Raw genomic sequence first — 16,144 nt, forward strand, 5'->3', positions numbered from 1 at the left:
GCGCGCGCTGAGCCGGGCCCCGCCCCTTCCCTTTTTCCCCGCCACGTGCCGCCGCCGCCGCGCCCGATTGGCCGGGCGGCGGTGGCGCCCCACCCCTTCCCCCTCGCTCTCTGGGGCGCGGGGCATGCCGGGAGGATGGAGCTGCTGCCGGGCGAGGAGTGGCGGGCGCGCGCGGGGCGCCTCTGGGGGTCTCTGGGGCCGGCGCGGAGGGAGGGGCTGGTGCGCGCGCGGTCGCCCCGGGAGACGCTCCGCCTGGCCGCCCCCCTCCTCGGGTGAGCCCCCCCGCCCCTTTCCCCGCCCTCTCCACCCGCCGGGCGGCCTGACCCTCCAACGCCTCCCCTCCCCCTCTCTCCCCCCCCCCGCAGGAGCGCGGAGGAGCGGAGCCTGCGCCGCCTGTCCCGCCGCCTCTCGGTGCGGAAGGAGCCCCGGCTGGCCGAGCCCTGCCGGCAGGAGGGCAACCGGCGCTTCCGGGCCGGCGAGCACCGCGCGGCCGCCGCGCTCTACTCCAGGGTAACCGGGAGCCCCGTCTCTGCGAGGGGGGGGAGAGGTGGGAGGGTCCGCTTAACCGCCGCGGGATTCGCTTAGCGCCCGAGGAGGGCTCGCTGGAGGGCCGCCTTGTGGTCGTGAGTCGCCCTGTGCGGTAGGTGGTCCTCGACTTACGGCAGCTCACTTAGCGACCATTCACAAGGCACTGGAAAAAATGACTTAAGGACCCTTTTTCACACGACCCTCCCAGCATCCCCCTGGTCACGAGGTCGAAATTCAGCCGCTTAGTGACTGACTCGTATTTATGCCAGTCGCAGTCTTCCCGGGGTCAGGTGATCGTCTTTCGTGACCTTCGTAGGGTCAGTGGGCAGGGATTCACTTAACTGCCAAGAAAGGTTGTAAAATAGGACAAATCCACTTAACAAATATTTTGCTTAGCCACAGAAATGTTGGGCTCATTTATGGTCGTAAGTCAAGGACTGCCTACACCGGACTCCCACAACAGCTTCATGCAGTTTTCTCTTCTGTGAAATAAAATCAACTATAAGTAACTATTTAGTTTTTGGTCCCTAAACAACATTGTTATTATCATCATCGCCTTCAGGAGTGGAGACCGCTGCCCTCTAGACATGAACCTTACTCTAGGCCCCTCCCCACCTGTGTGGGGCGAGAGCCCCGATAAACCCAACCAGGGGTCCCGGCAGCCTCTGCCCGGGAGGGGCTCCTGGTGTGTCAGGCCCCAAGAATCGAGAAAGGCGCAAAAGTGCTGCTCCTGAGCAGTTTCCTTCATGGCTCCTCACCTGTAGATAGATCCTTGGCAGACCGGAGCAACTACGGGGCCACCTCAGTGTACTCGCCGTTAATCCGTTCCAGGAGGCAAGAGGAGTATCAAAAACGAGCACCTAAAACAAATTTTTCCCATCAGAAATAAGTCTCAAGGCAGCCGACGCTGAAAAGTTCTACCTTGCGCGTTGAGTACCAAATGAGTATGGGGACAAAATTTTTTGCATCGAAATGTGTTGAGTATCAAATTCGATGACTTTCAAAGCAGTTGAGTACCAAGGTACCCCTGTCCTTACATCCCGGTAAATATACTCTGAGGATGGCTGGGGAGGAGCCGTGTGAACTCTCTTTCTCCCATCGAGTGAGTTGGCTGCCTCTTTGCCTTCTGGAATTTGTTTAATGTAGTGTTCCTCAATCTTGGCAAGTTGAAGGTGTGTGGACTTCAACTCCCAGAATTCCCCAGCCAGCATTAAAGCTTAAAGCTGCCAAGGTTGAGAAAGATTGGTTTAGTGTACTCGCTGTCCATCTCACCGTGGGGCAGCTCTGGATGGCTTACAATGGTAAAACAGAAGAAAATGATAAAAAATGTAAACCTAACAATAGCAAAGCAATGAAGCAATAAAAATAAAACAAAATAATATGAATTGAAAGATGGCCAAAGGGGGGAGCAGGAAGTGCAGGGCTGAGGAATGCAGCTTCTCCCTCTTGGAATCCAGACTGCATTCCGCCACAGTGTGGCCGATCTCATCTGTAAAACGGCCTTTGGTTCTTGCAGGCCTTGTCCCACGCGGAGGCTGGCAGTCCAGAAATGGCCACCTGTTACGCCAATCGCTCTGCAGCCCTTTTCCATCTTGGTCAGTTTGAGGTGAGTTCAATAATTGCTTTTGCTCAGAGTTCAAAGTTCTTCCCTCCCAGAAACACAGTTTTTTTTTCCTCTACCCAGTAAGACGTTATATTCTTTCTGATTTAAAGATGCTTTGTCTATCAGATGACTGTAGAAAGGAGCCTTTTCAAGTAAGGTTAGCTGCCACCTCATGCTTGCTCTCCGCAACCAAGTCAGTAGGAGCTGCCCTGAACTGGGCGGGAAGGGGGCAGATGGGGGGGCTGCTGAGAGGGAAAGGAAAGTGCTTGAGAAGAGCTTCAAGGTCAAGGTGGCTGCGTACCCACACCGTCCTGAAAACATCTTGCTTGAATTTGGCTGGTCGGGGGCCAGTGAGGGGAGGCAACTAAGGGAGGGAGAGATTAGACTTGGGGGGTTTTGGTGACTGATCTTCAGTTCTGGATGTGCACTACTGCACAGTTCCCCAGCCTTTCTGGCTTTGCGGACCGGCCTTGGGGGAGGAGGGGGGGGGTGGTGCTTGCCCACTGCCTGGTCAAGAGGGGATGCACGCATGCTCTTGTCTGCCCCTTCGGGTGACCCGGTTCTGAAAAGCTCACAGCCTGGTAGTGGGCTGCTGCCCAGGGGCTGGGGACCCCTGCGCTACCGTAATTCACTTGACTTCTAGTAAACTATACCTTTCTTATCAAGCAGAGTTAAAAATGGTTCTTAATTAGGGGTTCAAGCTGAGGCAGGTCTGACAGGAACTGTGAGGGGTTTTTTTCTACTGAGCAGATGTCCAGACCGCTTCGTTAAGATAGGTGGACCACAACTCCCAAAATTCCCCAAGCAGCTGATGGAGGGGGGGCTGGAGGAGGCCCCGTTCTTAGCCATACATCCCCCCCCAGAGCCCAGGAAGGGAGCAGCCAAGAATCTGGGGTGGCTCCACCAAGCCCCTTTCTGGAAGCTGCAGGAGAACCTGACTTCCTCTCCGCAGGTCTGCCTGGAGGACATCGGACGGGCGCAGCAGATGGGGAGCTGCCCAGAGAAGCTGCTGCCGAAGATCCAGCTGCGCAGGGCCGAGTGCCTGCTGTCTTTGGGCCGGCTGCAGGAAGCGGCAGACACCCTGCGCCGCGTGGAGGAGAGCCTCTCTGCGGAGCAGAGGCCGGAGGCCGCCCGTCACCGGGCACTGCTGGGCCGGCTGCAACAGGTGCGGGACGGAGGTGGTGAGGAGAGCGGGGCCTTCCATCGCCCGTCTGCTGCGCCCGGCCAGGTTGCACCAGACCCGGAGCCCTGGGAGGAGAGCAGCCACGTCTCTGGCGCCTCGGTGGCCGTGAGCTTGCGTTTTTCCAGCTGCAAAGGGCGCCATTTAGTTGCCGCCGAGGATCTTCCTCCTGGGAAGCTGTTAGTGAGGGAAGCAGCATTCGCCAGCGTCCTCTGTCCCGGGGAGAGCCTCTTGCTGGAAGGGACCGTCCAGGCCCTGCAGGACGGGCGGCTGGCCAACCCCGACCTCCACTGCCACCACTGCCTGCGCCCGCTGCTGGCCTCCGTGCCCTGCCGAGGGTGCAGCTATAGCAGGTACTGCGGCCCTGGCTGTGCCCAGCTGGCGTGGAGCAGCTACCACTGGGCAGAATGCGCCCTCGGAGGGCTGCTGCTGGCGCTGGGAGTCTTCTGCCACGTGGCCCTCCGGACCGTGCTGGTGGCTGGCTTCGCGCAAGTGAAGGCCTTGGTCACCCGGACGCAGGAGGGAGGCGCCCCCGTTGCTGTGGCGGCTGCAGAACAGGGCGCCCGGCCCATTCCTGGCTGTGAGGCCGACGGACGGTACAGCGGCTCCTACCGGGCCATCTTCAGCCTTCTGCCTCACACGGATCGGCACAGCCCCGGCCTCAGGTTCCTCTGTGGTCTGAGCGTGGCCGCCTTGTGCAAGGCCCTGGAGGAGGACGCTGGCCTGGAAGCCTGGATCGCAAAGGGGGCCGAGGAGGAGGAGGAGGAAGCAGACGCCCCTGCTGGGCTGGAAGTCTTGGGGGAGGCCATGCTGCGTCACGTGCTGCAGCTGCAGTGCAACGGCCAGGCTGTGACCGCCCTGCGCCCGTCAGGTCAGTGGGGGCAGCCTTGCAGAGGGTGGGGTGGGCCTTGTCCCTCAGCCGAGAGGCCGGAGGTGCGGGTGTCAGAGGGAGGCTGCGCCTCAGCCTCCGAGCATCTCGGCCTCCAGCTTTTCTCTCTTTCTCCCAGGACCCGAAGACGGGCCGGTGGCCGGCAGTGGGCAGGTACGCCTGGCCACGGGCCTCTTCCCGGCCCTCAGCCTGTTGAACCACTCCTGCGACCCCAACACCAGCGTGGCTTTCACCGGCCGCACAGCAGAGGTCAGGGCCTTGTGCCCGATTCCTCGTGGGCAGGAGCTCTTCCACTGCTACGGTGAGTGGGAGCCGCCCCCCCCGGCCTCCCCTGAGGGAGGAGCTGGGCCCCCGCGGGTCAGGATGGCTTTCGGGGGAAAGCTGTTGCCGGTCTGAAAGTGCTTCTCTTTATCTTGGGGTAACCTTGCGAGGGGCTGGTCTGAGGCTTTCATTAAGCTCTTGGCCCCCTAAGTTTCATTCGGTCATTTTTATTGGATTTATACTGCTCTCCCCCCCCCCCACCAGCCTGTGGCTCTGGCTGGTGCACATAACTGGAGCACAAACTAAACAATTCAACCATTGAAGCCAACAAAAAAACAGTTTAAAAGTCCATAATAATAATAATAATAATAATAATGTTAGTTGCAAAGTTGTGTGCGACCCATCGCGACCCCATGGACAACGTTCCTCCAGGCCTTCCTGTCCTATAAAATTTATAATAATATATAAATTTTAAAAAGCTGGGGCGTGTGCAGTCTATACAATTATACACAATGCAGCCATTGAACAGGCTGCCCACTTCGGGGGACCCCCCCCAGGCCTGATGGCAAAAGCAGTCCAGGGGGCTCTCCGGAGGGCCAGCCCAAAGCCGCAGGGCCCCCCCGCCTTCCCCTCCTGCTAGTGCCCCTCGGATCACCGGGTCCCGTGACAGGTGGGGTTTCAAGGGGCCACCTGGGCAGTTCCTGGGGCCCAGAAGGCTGCCCGCTCTCCTGCTCCAGGTGAGACTAGCCTCCGCGTAGTCTTCAAGGGCAGCCCCGGGGAAACCCTTTTGGGAGGCGACTGGGGCACGTTGGCTGCGAGCAGAGCCGGCCTCCCCTTCCGGAACCGGTTCCCTTCCCACCGTTTAGGAGCCGCCTGTGCCGGGTGGGAATCCCGGGGCTCGGCTCGGCTTCCCTTTTCCTCCACATTCTCCCCCTCCAGCCGCCGTGTGGCACGGAGAGATTTTGCGAGGGGTTTTGTTCCTGGAAGGATGTCGGAGGCCCCTGGAAAACCGCCTTTCACAGCACGGCAACTTAACACCTAATCTTGGGGCATAAAAGAGCAAAGCCCCTTTTCAGCTTCTTTCACCTTCTTTCTAACCTTTCTTTTTGTTTTATGACATAATATCCGGCCTATGATTTTATGATTCTGGTTTCCGTTACTTTTAGTCTGGGAGCAAATTCGAGAACTGAACGATGAGCCAGAGATGAGTGTTGAAATGGCATCGCACTTCTGCCCTCCCCCCCCCCCAAAAAAGGGCAGGGGCCATTTCCCAGGTCAAACCAAGCCCCCTCCCCAGCGACAGCTGTGGGTCATGCTGGCTCTCCAGTTGGGCCGCCCTGTGCCCTGCCTGCCTGCTGCTCTTTGGAGACGAGCGAGGCTGAAACCGGGGGGCCCCATGGGGGCAAATGCCACCTCCTGTCCGGACGGTTACAATGCTGTAGCACAGTGTTTCTCAACCTTGACCATTTTAAGGCATGTGGACTTCAACTCCCAGAATTCCACAGCCAGCAATGCTGGCTGTGGAATTCTGGGAGTTGAAATCCACATGCCTTAAAATGGCCAAGGTTGAGAAACACTGCTGTAGCAGCTGCCGCCCCCTCTGGCACAATTCCCCTACCCCTGGCAAATTGATGAGGGTCTGTTTCCTGGGGGGGGGGTGCAGATACTGATTGTTTTTAAGGCCTGGAAGCCCGAGTAAACTATTGGTGAGGAGCAAGCCGTGGGGCTAAAATTTGAATATTGGAATTCCTGGCAGGTTTCCCTGGTTTTATTTATTTATTAACATACCTGTTTATTAGAAAAATGTATACGGCTGCCCAGTTCACCTATTCACAGAGACTCTGGACAGTTACAGGCCAATACAAGCCCCAATAATCGCCCATCTACACACACACCCCGGCGACAATAATCAGGGCAGCCAGGTGGTGGGCTGCGTATTTTCCCCCGGGGTCCCCCCAGGCCCAGCGGCAGGACCCCGTCTCCAGGGCCTTTGGAAGAAGTGCGAGGGTGGGGCCAGCCTGCTCTCTGCAGGGAGGGGGCCACCACGGAGAAGGCCCTGTTCACCAGAAAACTGCAGCCAAGTGGAAACAGCTGGGCTTCGTGTGGATCCGTGCCAGCCTCCCCCCCCCCCGCAGGCTGACCGTTCCCCTCTTGCCTCTGACCCCCCCTTTTCCCCCTTGCTTGCAGGGCCCCATAGGTGCCGCATGGGGGCTGCTGAGCGGCGCAGGCGCCTCCTGGCTCAGTACTTCTTTGAGTGCCGCTGTCAGGCCTGCCTGGAGGAGCTGCAGCCCAGGGACGCCCCTGAGGCCGCCCTCTTCTGCTGCCCAGCCTGCCAGAGCCCCATGCAGGTGAGTCTGCTCAGGTGTTGCTGCGGGGGAGCATGCAAGGCCCCTCCCACCCACCCACCGCCAGCCCAGGTGTGTTGGGTGCCAAGCGCAGCCTTCCCAGCCGCCTGGCTGTCGGAGGTGCTCTGTCCCCAAGGTGTCCCCTGGGCTTCCTAGGGGAGAGGCACCCTCCGCTGCTCAGGCGAGGCCTGCAACCACCTGGCCCCCGAGGAGGACTTCCACCGCCGGCTGCTTCATCTTCGGCACTCGACCCGGTCAGCCTCGGAGCTCCTGGAGCAGGACAAGCCAGGTGAGGCCCCTCCCTCCCCCCCCCGTCTGCATCCTGGAGCCCTTTCTCAGGCAGAAAGGATGCCCACACAGAGGCTCCAGCTGGACCCCCAGTGGCTTCATCGCAACGTAGCATATTTATTTATTTGTATCTCACTTTATAAGTTACTCAAGACAGCAAACGTACCTAATCCTCCTTCCTTCTCTAGCTTCCTCCAGCACAACAACCCGGTGAGGTTGGTTGGGCTGTGAAAGAGGGAGTGGCCCATGGCACAACTGGCTCAGAAATTCTGGGAGTTGAAGTCCACGAGTGATAAAAGCCGAGGTGGCCTCCCCCTGGCCTAAGCAAATAATAGGGCTGCAGTTATTTTTATTATTATTATTTTAATTGCTGGTTTCAGAAAAAGAGCCTAATTTTGCCTTCTGAAAGTCCCACAACCCCCTTCCAGGCTGCCTTAGGCAAAATCCAGGGCTGGACGCCCCCACCCCCACCCCACCCCCCATCTGTGGCCGGGAGCTGCTCCTGGGGAACGAGCAAGCGATGGGGATTTCGGAGCAAGCCTCTTCCTGCCAGTCCTTACGGCAGGGACCTTCTCCGCCTGCAGGGGCGGCTTTCCAGAGTCGCTCCGGCCCCAGTGCGAATTCTGCCCAGAACAAAAGCCCCAGGGGGGGGGTTCTGCCTGGGAGGTTGGCGGGGCCCGGCACGAGACGGGGAAAGCAGGAGAGCTTCTCTGCGACGGGAGCCCCGTGGGGAGGCCGGCTGGGAGGGAGGGAGGGACGGGTCAAAGGGCGGGGGGAAGGTGGGGAGCCCCCCTGCAGAGCTGATGTCATAGAAGGAGCGAAGGATGGATGGGGAGGGGCGCATTGTCCCCCTCCCCTTTTTGACTTGAGACGTTTGGCAAACGGCTGCCGTTTGGACCCCGGTCTGGCTGGCCGCCCACCCTGCGGAGGCCCTGGACTCCTTCCCCCTGCCCAGCGAGCGGAGGAGTCCAGGCCGGCAGCCTCTCCAGGTGACCGCCGGTCAGGACCGCCTCTCACGCTCCACTTTCCTTCTGAGCGGCCAGGTCGGGCCCTGGAGCTGCTGCAGAAGTGCCAACTGGACGCCCAGCGCTTCCTCTCTCCAGCGCACCTGAGCATGGGCGAGATCGAGGACCACCTGGCCCAGGTGTATGCAGCCACAGGTACGAGACCCCTGGCGCCGCCCTCTCCACTCCTGTCCAAGGCTGCGGGAGGGCGAGTTACCCCACCCCTCTCAAATCGGGACCAGAATTTCTGTTGCTAAGCAACGCGGCTTTTAAAATCGGCCGCCAGATTTGACCCCCCTTTTTTAGTGACGGATGTTAATCAAATCACCGCAGTCGTTAAGTGAATCGTGGGGCCATTAAGCGAGTCCAGCTTGCCCCATTCACTCGCTTACGGGAAGGCTGCAAACAGCAGCCACCCGGCCCCAGGGACGCTGCAGCCGTCGCAAATACATGCCGGTTGCCCAGTGCCCAAATTTTCATCCTATGACTAAGGATGCTGTGACGGTCGTAAGTATGAGGATTGATTAGAAGTCACTTTTTTCAGTGCCATGGTAACTTCGAACGGCTGCAGGTCAAGGATTAGCCGTAGTTTGTCCCTGCTTTTATTACTGCACAATCCACGCTTTCCGCAACAAGGCGAGGCCTCCTCCCGCTCTCCGCCTCAGAGCCTCCCTCTTGCCTTTGGCCCAGGGAGGTGGCAGGAAGCGGCCGGGCACCTGCGCAGGAGCCTCCGGGCTGTGGAGGCCCACTTCGGCCCTGCCAGCGTCGAAGCCGGCCAGGAAGTCTTCAAGCTGGCCCAGGTCCTCTTCAACGGGTGAGCACGCTGCCCCTTCCCCTTCGGCGACAGGCACCTCCGGGTGGGCTTCGAGACCACCTGGCTGGCAGGAGGTCTGGGGCGGTGGGGGCAGGCCTATATTTGCCCATTTGTGCTCTGTGGGGGCCGGGCCCATTTCTTCCCTGGCACAGGGGCTCCCTCGCACCCAGGCCCCTGGCCCTGGGACTGGCCTTGCCGGGCGGCCTTGGACGAGGGGAGTGCCTGGGGGGGGCGGTTGTTAGTCTGGGACAGAGACAGGGGAGAGAGAAAGAGAGAGAAAGAAAAAAGAGTTAACTCCTCCTTTCCTTGCTGTGTCCAGCACAGAAATCTCAAAAAGGTTTCAAGTTTAGCAGAGGCTTCTCTGAAAATGACCCCTTTGGGCCCCCCTCAGCCAAGGAACAGACTCAAGATCCCCCCCCCAACTCTGCTTCTTTCCTTGCAGAGCCCGGTGGCAGGATCTCGAAAGGCCCACAGAGCGTCTCCCCCTCCCGCCCCCGTATGCCAAAGAGCATCAGGGCGGGGCGGCCTTGAGCTCCTTGCCCACCTGCTCCTGCCTCCCAGGGCTGAGCTGGCGGGCTCTTCCCTTCCCGGGAAATGGGGCTCCAGATTGTGGCAGGAAAGAGTTTACGTTGCGAAGTGCGCAAAGGTGAACTTGGCAGTCCCGTGATTGTGTCCTTGCGCCTGGGCCTTCCGGTTTCCCAGCCTAGCCCAGGGCCACCAGCCCCCCTCGAGAGGCCTGGTGCTGTGGGCCTGCCCTGTGGGTCCATCGGGGCGGGGGGGGGCCTCCAGGGCTTTCGCTTGCCAACCCTGTTCTCCTGCTAACTTCTTCCTGTTTGCCTCCGGGGCCGCCAGGCGCTTGGCCTCCGAAGCCCTGCAGGCCGTCCAGAGGGCCGAGGCGGTTTTGTGGGTGCACCTGGGCCCAGAGAGCAGCCAGCTGCAGGAGCTGAGAGACATGAGGGTCTGCCTGGAGGAGGAGCTGCTCCGAACCGCACCCGCAACAGCCGCCCAGCTGCTGTGAGCAGATACGCCAGTCGGCCTGCTGTGCGGAAGGGGCTCGGCACGCACACACAAACCCCCGCCCATTAAGGAGCCAAAGCAAGAAATCACCAGACCATATGCAGATGGGCCTGGCGGGGGATCCAACGGCCTCGCCACCCATGCAGCCTTGCCAGGATGCCAGGCCTGGGTCCGTGCCAGCCCAAGGGCATCGTTGCCTGGGAGGGAAACAGGCTGCTGCATTTGTCGACTTGGCTGAGGGGGCCTTGACGGGTGACGGGAAGAGCCTTCCCTCTCTCCCTGCTTTCCTCCCCACAACTCCCCCCCCCACACCGTTTCTCCACCATCCACCAGCCGTTGAAGTTGAAAAAGCCACTTGGGAAACTCTTTAAGGCAGAAGCTCTTTTATTGGACCACGTAAGCAAAACCAGCTGCGGGACACAGTCAAGGAGGCCCCCCCCTGTTTTGCTCCTGCGGCTTGGGGGTCTTGGAGCGCTTTAGGCCTGCTGAGGGTCGAGGATCTTTCCGATGAAGAGGAGGGTGCCACTGTCGTTGTCATAAAGCACAAACAGAAAGGGCTTGTCCAGCGTGTAGTCGATGGGGAAGTTCAGCCGAGCGGCCTCTGTCTCCGAGCCAAACACGGGGCTGGCCCCGTCTTCCCCGAGGTCAAAGGCCACCTTGTGATACACGTGGGAGAGCCTGATGGGCTTGGCGGAAATTTTGCTGAGGTTCGGTGTGGAGAAGAGCGCCTGGAGCCCTGTGAGGGAGGAAGGGGCGTTACTACCCGGCTGCCTCCTCCCCTGAGGCCTGGAGGCCGAGTGACCTTCCAGCCGCTAACCACCACGAGGAGGGAGCCTCTGCTCGCCCCCCCCCCCGGGACAAATGGCTCTCACCCATTGCAGTGGCTCCTGTTCGGGCGAGCAGCCGTTTGGGACCGCCCTGGCCCTGTGAAAGGGCCGGCCCCTGGCCAGACCCACCGAGGAAGCCTCGGCAACAGGAGCACCGGCCCACTCAGTCCCTTGGCCCAAGGACCCCGGCCCAGCACCTACGCATTGCCTGCAGCGCCTCCCCCAGCCTCGTCTCGGCCACCAGCCTCAGCCGTGGCAGCCTCAGCGCGGCCTGGACGGTCTTCAGCTGCTTGTCGATGTCGCGGACAAACTCAGCGGTCAGGCTGTCCTCGATGAGGGTCAGGTTCTGGGTGACGCTCTCGGGCAGGAAGAACATGAGGCTGACCCCTCCAGCCAGGGGCAGCTGGGCGATCTGCAGCAACAGCCGGGGAAGGCAGAGTGGGCTGAGGGGCCAGTTCGGCATTCCCGCTCGGTTGTGGGAAGGGAGCTGCTGCCCCCACCCGCACGCCTCCCCCAGTGGCAGGTGGGCTGGCCTATGCATGGGCAGGACCCCTGGTGAGGGAGGGGCTGCGCTGCAGGGGGTGCTCCAGCTCAGGTGCCATCAGGGCGTGTGGCTGCCCCAAATGGGGCTGTAAGGTAGGGGACGGCTTCTGGAAAGGCAGCCAAGAGGAGCAACGTGTTGTTCCAGAGCTGCTGGGGGGGGGGGAAGAGGGCAGTGCGGCCGCAAGGCAGCTGTGTTTCCCCAGTCTTGGCCCACCCCCCTCCTGACCACTGACCTTGCAGCTGAGCTCAGAGTCAAAGCCGTACTTCAAGATGGCTCTGGGGGCCGACATCATGGGCACCCGGGTGGTCCGGTCTTCATCCAGGTGGAAGTCCTGAGGCTTGGTCAGCTTGGGGTCAAACTTGGTGGCCCACTGCCCTGTGGCCATAGGGGAAGGAAAGGCCGAGTGGAGGGCGCCCTCCCTTCGGAGGAGGAGCCCGGCTTCCCGTTCCCTGGGCGGGCGGGTGGGCAGACCTACCTTTGAAAGAGGCAGCCCCCAGGAGCAGGATGCTGAGCTCGGCCGGGATCTCCCCCAGGAATCGGACAATTTTCCCCCCCGTCCGCTGCTGCACCCACTGGTTGATCTCCTGCAGGTCCGCCCGGGCGTTTCCGCTGAGCACCCGGGGCCGGAAGCCGTAGGATTTCTCCAGCTCATTCACAAACGTGATTCTCATCCTCAGCTCTGGGGGGGAGGAGAAGGCCCCGTTGAGCCCTGGGGGGGCTGTCCCTCGCCTGGGACTGAGAGCCCCCCCGGCTCCTCCTCCCCCAAGGCGAAGGAGGCCTACGTCTCTCCATCACCAGGCGGGAGGCGCTCTTCAGGCCTTTGGTGGGGCTACCGATGCTGCTCAGGAGCTCCTTGTAGGTGCTGTGCAGGTGGGCCTTGTCGAGCGTGTCGTAGAAAAGCGCTCGTGAGATCACATCCTCCCTCCGCTCACCCGCCCCTGCCGGCCACGGAGAGAGAGAGAGGGAGCCTGTCAAGGTCCCTTCCCAGACGATCCTGGCCCCGGGTGGGATCGGAGGGGAGCTCACCCAGTGAGAGGCCCGAGAGCGCCGTGGCGACACTGAAGGGGGAGAGCAGGACATTGGCCGAGGGGGTCTGGCTGGACTGCTGACGGAAGAGGGCGTAGCCGAAGTTGGAAACGGCAGCGGCCAGTTTGTTGACGGGGTTCTTGTAAAAGGGGTCCTCCTCCTCCTCCCCAGCTTCCCTTGCGGGGTCCGGCTCCTTCGAAACACCAAAGAGGGGGCCCATCACCGCAGCCCTGGGGGTCTTTCTACTGCAGCCCACCACCCTGTGAAGCGAGGACCCCCTGCACGGGCTGCAGGTTAGCCCACCCCCTGGGTGGAATGGCAAGGGGGAATCCCCCAAGGCCGTCCGGCCTGTCCCCAGCCTCTGCTTCCTTGCCACTCCGAGCCCAGAGCCACACTCGGCCATCCGGGAGACCCCTGGCTGACCTGGGGGGTGTTTGCTGGGTTCCCGTCGTGGCTCCGGCAGGGGACGGCCAGGGCCACCAGCCCCAGGAGGACCATCAGGTGCTTCATGGTGGAACCTGCGGGGGGGGGAGGAGGAGGAGGGACAGAGAGTTATCCTGAGGTGAGATGGGTGGCCAGGAAATTGTCTAAGTAAATGAACAGAGGAGTGCAACGGCTCAGGTCTGACTCTGTCTCTGGAGAATCTCAGCACCTTGTCCCAAAGGCGCTTTTCCCCCCAAAAGGCCACCGGATTTTCTTGGTCTTTATTCCCCTTGAAAACCTTTCCCTTCTCACCCAAGAAGCATCTTCGGTTCTTCCTCAGCTTCTTGGATGAGAAGCGAAATGTCTTCAAGGGGAATAAAACCTAAGCCAACCAGAAACGGACATGGCGGGCGTATCATGCCTATAGTAATTTTCTATGGAGAGTTTCTTTCCATTTGTCCAATTGGGAAAGTGCCCATCTCCCTCACAGAGCGAGTGTGCCTGAGGGAGGCTCTCGGTTCTTAGGAAGTCCCAGAGAGAGAAAGAGAGAGAGAGAAAGAGAAGCTTCATCTTTGAAGGGTCTTTTTCAAGTGGGCCTCAAAGACTTTCTGCTCTGGTTTACCTGTTTCGTTTTAATGCCGTTAAGTTTTAAATAAATATTTAAATTTATTCGTTTCTAATGGAACGATATTCAGTTTTGTTTCAGTGATTCAGCAGGCCAACTCCAACATTTTATAGCACTGTTTAATCTTATTTGTGCTTTACGTTTGTTAATGGCCTTTATGCTGTTTCTGTAGGCTGCCTGGAGTGCTTCTCTCCCTGTAAGCATCAAATAACAAAATAAATCAAGGGGGCAATTTCAGAATTCAGTTTTTAGTCTCACTAGCTTTTCTGGAAGCCGGGAGATGAATTGCCACATCTCTGCTCACCTTCGGGTCTGAACACAGCAGATGCCTTTACTTTAGTTCCAAACGGTTCCTCTTAAAGTCCTCTGCTTTGCCTGCCCCTAACCGGCCTCCTGACCCCTGGGGCTGGGCGATTTCTCTATACTGAACTCTCTGGACCTGACACGCTACTCCTTGCACAGCAGCCATGCATGGGAACAAAGAGTTTGCAGAGTGCTTTTCTTAGAGGAGCACTTAAATTTGTTAATTGGGGAGGCGGGGGGGGGGGCTAGACTGGAGTTCTGAGTAAGAATTGCCTTGGAAGGTGGGAGCCTTCCCTTGAAGCCCTGCCTCCCTTTTCCCGCAGCTGTAGGCAAGCGGGCCTAGCTTCTCTCTGGCTTCCGGGCTGTTTCCCAGGCCAGGCAGTGTTGGGGGAGGCACACTCAAGAACGCCCCCCCACACCCGTTTCCTGTCAGGCTTTTCTGGATGGGAGGGGGCCGGCTGGTGGTTCGGTTTCTGGCTAACATCTGGCTGCCTTTTGTGGAGGGTGAACTGGGACCAGGCCTAACCTCAGCCAGGGCCTGGCCCTCCAAGCTGGCGCCACCAGAGCTGCGTGGAAGTAGCAGTTAGCTCTCCAGAAGCCTGCAATTACAGGGGAGCGTCCTGGGGCAGCCGATCCGCACAAGTTTCCAAGGAACTCTGGTGCCACCAACAACAGGAGAAGCTACCTCGAAATCCTGCAGAACAGAGCCCAGGCCCAGAATACACCCTTGTGGCAGACCTGGCTGCTCCATAGAGGCTTCGCCCGGGGCAGGCAAGGCAGGCTTGGAATCCTGGTCTGGTCCTGGTTGCCATCACCAGGCCAGAGTTTCCAGATTTTTCCTTGGAGTCCCGCTGGGTTTGAGTGAGCCTCAACATCTGGGTTCAATTAGCCCAGATCTGGACGCCAGGAGGCAGCCCAAGGAAAGCGAGCGAGCCTTGGCTGGTCCTCCACATTGCCTCTTTTGGGGAGAAAGCCTCGGCTGTGGGGGGGGGGGATTTGAGGGTCCCCAAAAATATTTGAAGGTCTGCCACAAAGGAGAGAGGGACACCCTATTCTCCAGAGCACCTGAGGGCAGGACAAGAAGCAACGGATGGAAACTAATTGAGGAGAGAAGCAACCTGGAACTAAGGAGGAATTTCCTCACAGAACAATTTAATCAGTGGAATGACTTTCCTCCAGAGGTTGTGGGTGAGATTGGACAGCCACTTAATCTGAAATGGAATCAGGTCTCCTGCCTTAGCAGGGGGTTGGACTAGAAGACCTCGGAGGTCCCTTTTAAGTCTTGTTCTGATAAAAACAAATGGGACCCTGAAGAGCTCAGCCAGGGCGAAAACGGCCAAGGGGGGCAGAGAGGTTAGACAGCCAGTCTCTTCCCCCAGATGGGCTGCTTGGTGCAGAGCGGAGGCACCCGCCCCTGGCCCAGTATGCCAGCAGAGCAGAAGAGGGTTTGCCCGGGCACGTGGCAGAGATGGCCTGGCTGCCCACCAGCCTGGCTTTGAGGACCACAGACTGTGATGGCTTCAAGGGAGCGGGCACACACAGGTTTCCTTTGTGCAAGCTCTCTGCCTCTCCCACTTACATGCACACGCGTGGACTCCCGCCCGAGGGAGGCAGAATCGCTCCTTACCTCGCTCGCTCGCTCTCCAGCCGGCCACAGGGTGGTGTAGGCGCAGGGCAGGGGAGTCTGGTGTTTATAACAGGCACAGGGAGGGCAACAGGCTTCAAGTTACAGCTTTGCGGGGTTCCTCTTAAAGCAGCCGCCTCCTCTTTCCGAGCCGGCCCTCCGCCTGCCTGAGCCCAGCGAGGAGGGCTGGTCAGAGTCTGGTGGGGGGGGGGTGCTAGAGAGCAGATCGCGCAACACTCTTCCCTGGCGTTGCTACGCTGTCCAAATATTTTCAGTGGGAAAGTGGCCAGGTTAAGAAAGTTGGAGGCATGAATAGGTCTTGGGCCGTTTCAGTCAGGGTTGGGTTTACAAAACGGTAAACCTGGTTACTGAAGTAGTCCCCACCTGAGCTGACAAAGGAAGGAAAAAAGCGGCCTGCGCTAAAAATAGCCAAGCGTCCTCTGTTGGAGCAGAGCCTGGAGCCCTCCCTCAAGAAGGGAGGGAGGAATTTTGCTGGAGTTTCTCCCTTCAGAGCTGGGGTCCCCCGGAGCAGCCCCGGACAGGCTTTCGGCCTGGGAGACCCAGTCCAGCGCAGGCCAACGTCAGATCACTAATCCTGGGCATGGGCGCAAGAGGTGCCACCACAGGAGGGGTGAGGCGAATGCCAACCGCTTAGGGGCCCCCAAGAGCAGAGTCCGCCTTGGTTCTCCGTCTCCTGCTGCAGGATGAGGCGGCCTCGGGGCTCCCTGGCATAAAACCTTCCTGGGGGCGCCTGGTTGCCTCTGGAGGGAACGACAGAGCTGGACCCCCGGCACGTTTGTCCCCGTCCACCAGGGGGAGCCCCTTGGCCCTATGGGGGGCTCA

The 16,144-nt window shown here is 59.8% G+C and overlaps 2 protein-coding genes across 6 annotated transcripts; one reads left to right on the forward strand and one right to left on the reverse strand.

Moving 5' to 3' along the window:
* Window positions 1-118: 118 nt before the first annotated feature.
* SMYD4 (SET and MYND domain containing 4) lies at window positions 119-10,158 on the forward strand. Of its 2 annotated transcripts, XM_039368246.1 has the most exons (10): window positions 119-272; window positions 366-510; window positions 2,045-2,134; window positions 3,084-4,182; window positions 4,319-4,501; window positions 6,649-6,809; window positions 6,963-7,095; window positions 8,138-8,254; window positions 8,789-8,912; window positions 9,765-10,158. In XM_039368246.1, the coding sequence occupies exons 1-10, from the start codon at window positions 136-138 to the stop codon at window positions 9,928-9,930; spliced, it is 2,355 nt and encodes a 784-aa protein (XP_039224180.1). In that variant the 5' UTR covers window positions 119-135; the 3' UTR covers window positions 9,931-10,158. The 2 variants fall into 2 exon arrangements, with proteins under 2 accessions (XP_039224180.1, XP_039224181.1); XM_039368247.1 differs by lacking the exons at window positions 8,789-8,912; window positions 9,765-10,158 and adding an exon at window positions 8,643-8,783.
* A 137-nt stretch (window positions 10,159-10,295) lies between these two features.
* Window positions 10,296-15,767, reverse strand: SERPINF1 (serpin family F member 1). 4 transcript variants are annotated; one of them, XM_039368250.1, is made up of 8 exons: window positions 15,305-15,767; window positions 12,750-12,844; window positions 12,327-12,519; window positions 12,083-12,238; window positions 11,776-11,979; window positions 11,533-11,675; window positions 10,958-11,168; window positions 10,296-10,665 (listed from the first exon to the last, which is right to left on the reverse strand). In XM_039368250.1, exons 2-8 carry the CDS (start codon window positions 12,834-12,836, stop codon window positions 10,406-10,408), a joined length of 1,254 nt encoding a protein of 417 aa, XP_039224184.1. In that variant the 5' UTR covers window positions 12,837-12,844; window positions 15,305-15,767; the 3' UTR covers window positions 10,296-10,405. The 4 variants fall into 4 exon arrangements, with proteins under 4 accessions (XP_039224184.1, XP_039224183.1, XP_039224185.1 ...); XM_039368249.1 differs by having other exon boundaries at window positions 12,327-12,844; window positions 15,305-15,761; XM_039368251.1 differs by lacking the exon at window positions 15,305-15,767 and having other exon boundaries at window positions 12,750-13,619.
* Between the last annotated feature and the right edge of the window lie 377 nt (window positions 15,768-16,144).

The sequence above is a fragment of the Crotalus tigris genome, unplaced genomic scaffold (genome assembly GCF_016545835.1).
Source record: "Crotalus tigris isolate CLP2741 ecotype Arizona unplaced genomic scaffold, ASM1654583v1 scf7180000020724.653033, whole genome shotgun sequence".
Taxonomy (NCBI): Eukaryota; Metazoa; Chordata; class Lepidosauria; order Squamata; family Viperidae; genus Crotalus; species Crotalus tigris.

Bases quoted from the DNA above. Each gene is read 5' to 3' on its own strand.
- SMYD4 (XM_039368246.1), top strand. From the start codon at position 136: ATGGAGCTGCTGCCGGGCGAGGAGTGGCGGGCGCGCGCGGGGCGCCTC. The intron at 511-2,044 runs GTAACCGGGAGC...TGGTTCTTGCAG, and splicing joins CCGCCGCGCTCTACTCCAGG to GCCTTGTCCCACGCGGAGGC. The intron at 4,502-6,648 runs GTGAGTGGGAGC...CCTTGCTTGCAG, and splicing joins GGAGCTCTTCCACTGCTACG to GGCCCCATAGGTGCCGCATG.
- SERPINF1 (XM_039368249.1), bottom strand. From the start codon at position 12,729: ATGGCCGAGTGTGGCTCTGGGCTCGGAGTGGCAAGGAAGCAGAGGCTG. The intron at 11,169-11,532 runs GTCAGTGGTCAG...CTGTTGCTGCAG, and splicing joins ACTCTGAGCTCAGCTGCAAG to ATCGCCCAGCTGCCCCTGGC. The intron at 10,666-10,957 runs GTAGGTGCTGGG...CCTCCCTCACAG, and splicing joins GGAGGCGCTGCAGGCAATGC to GGCTCCAGGCGCTCTTCTCC.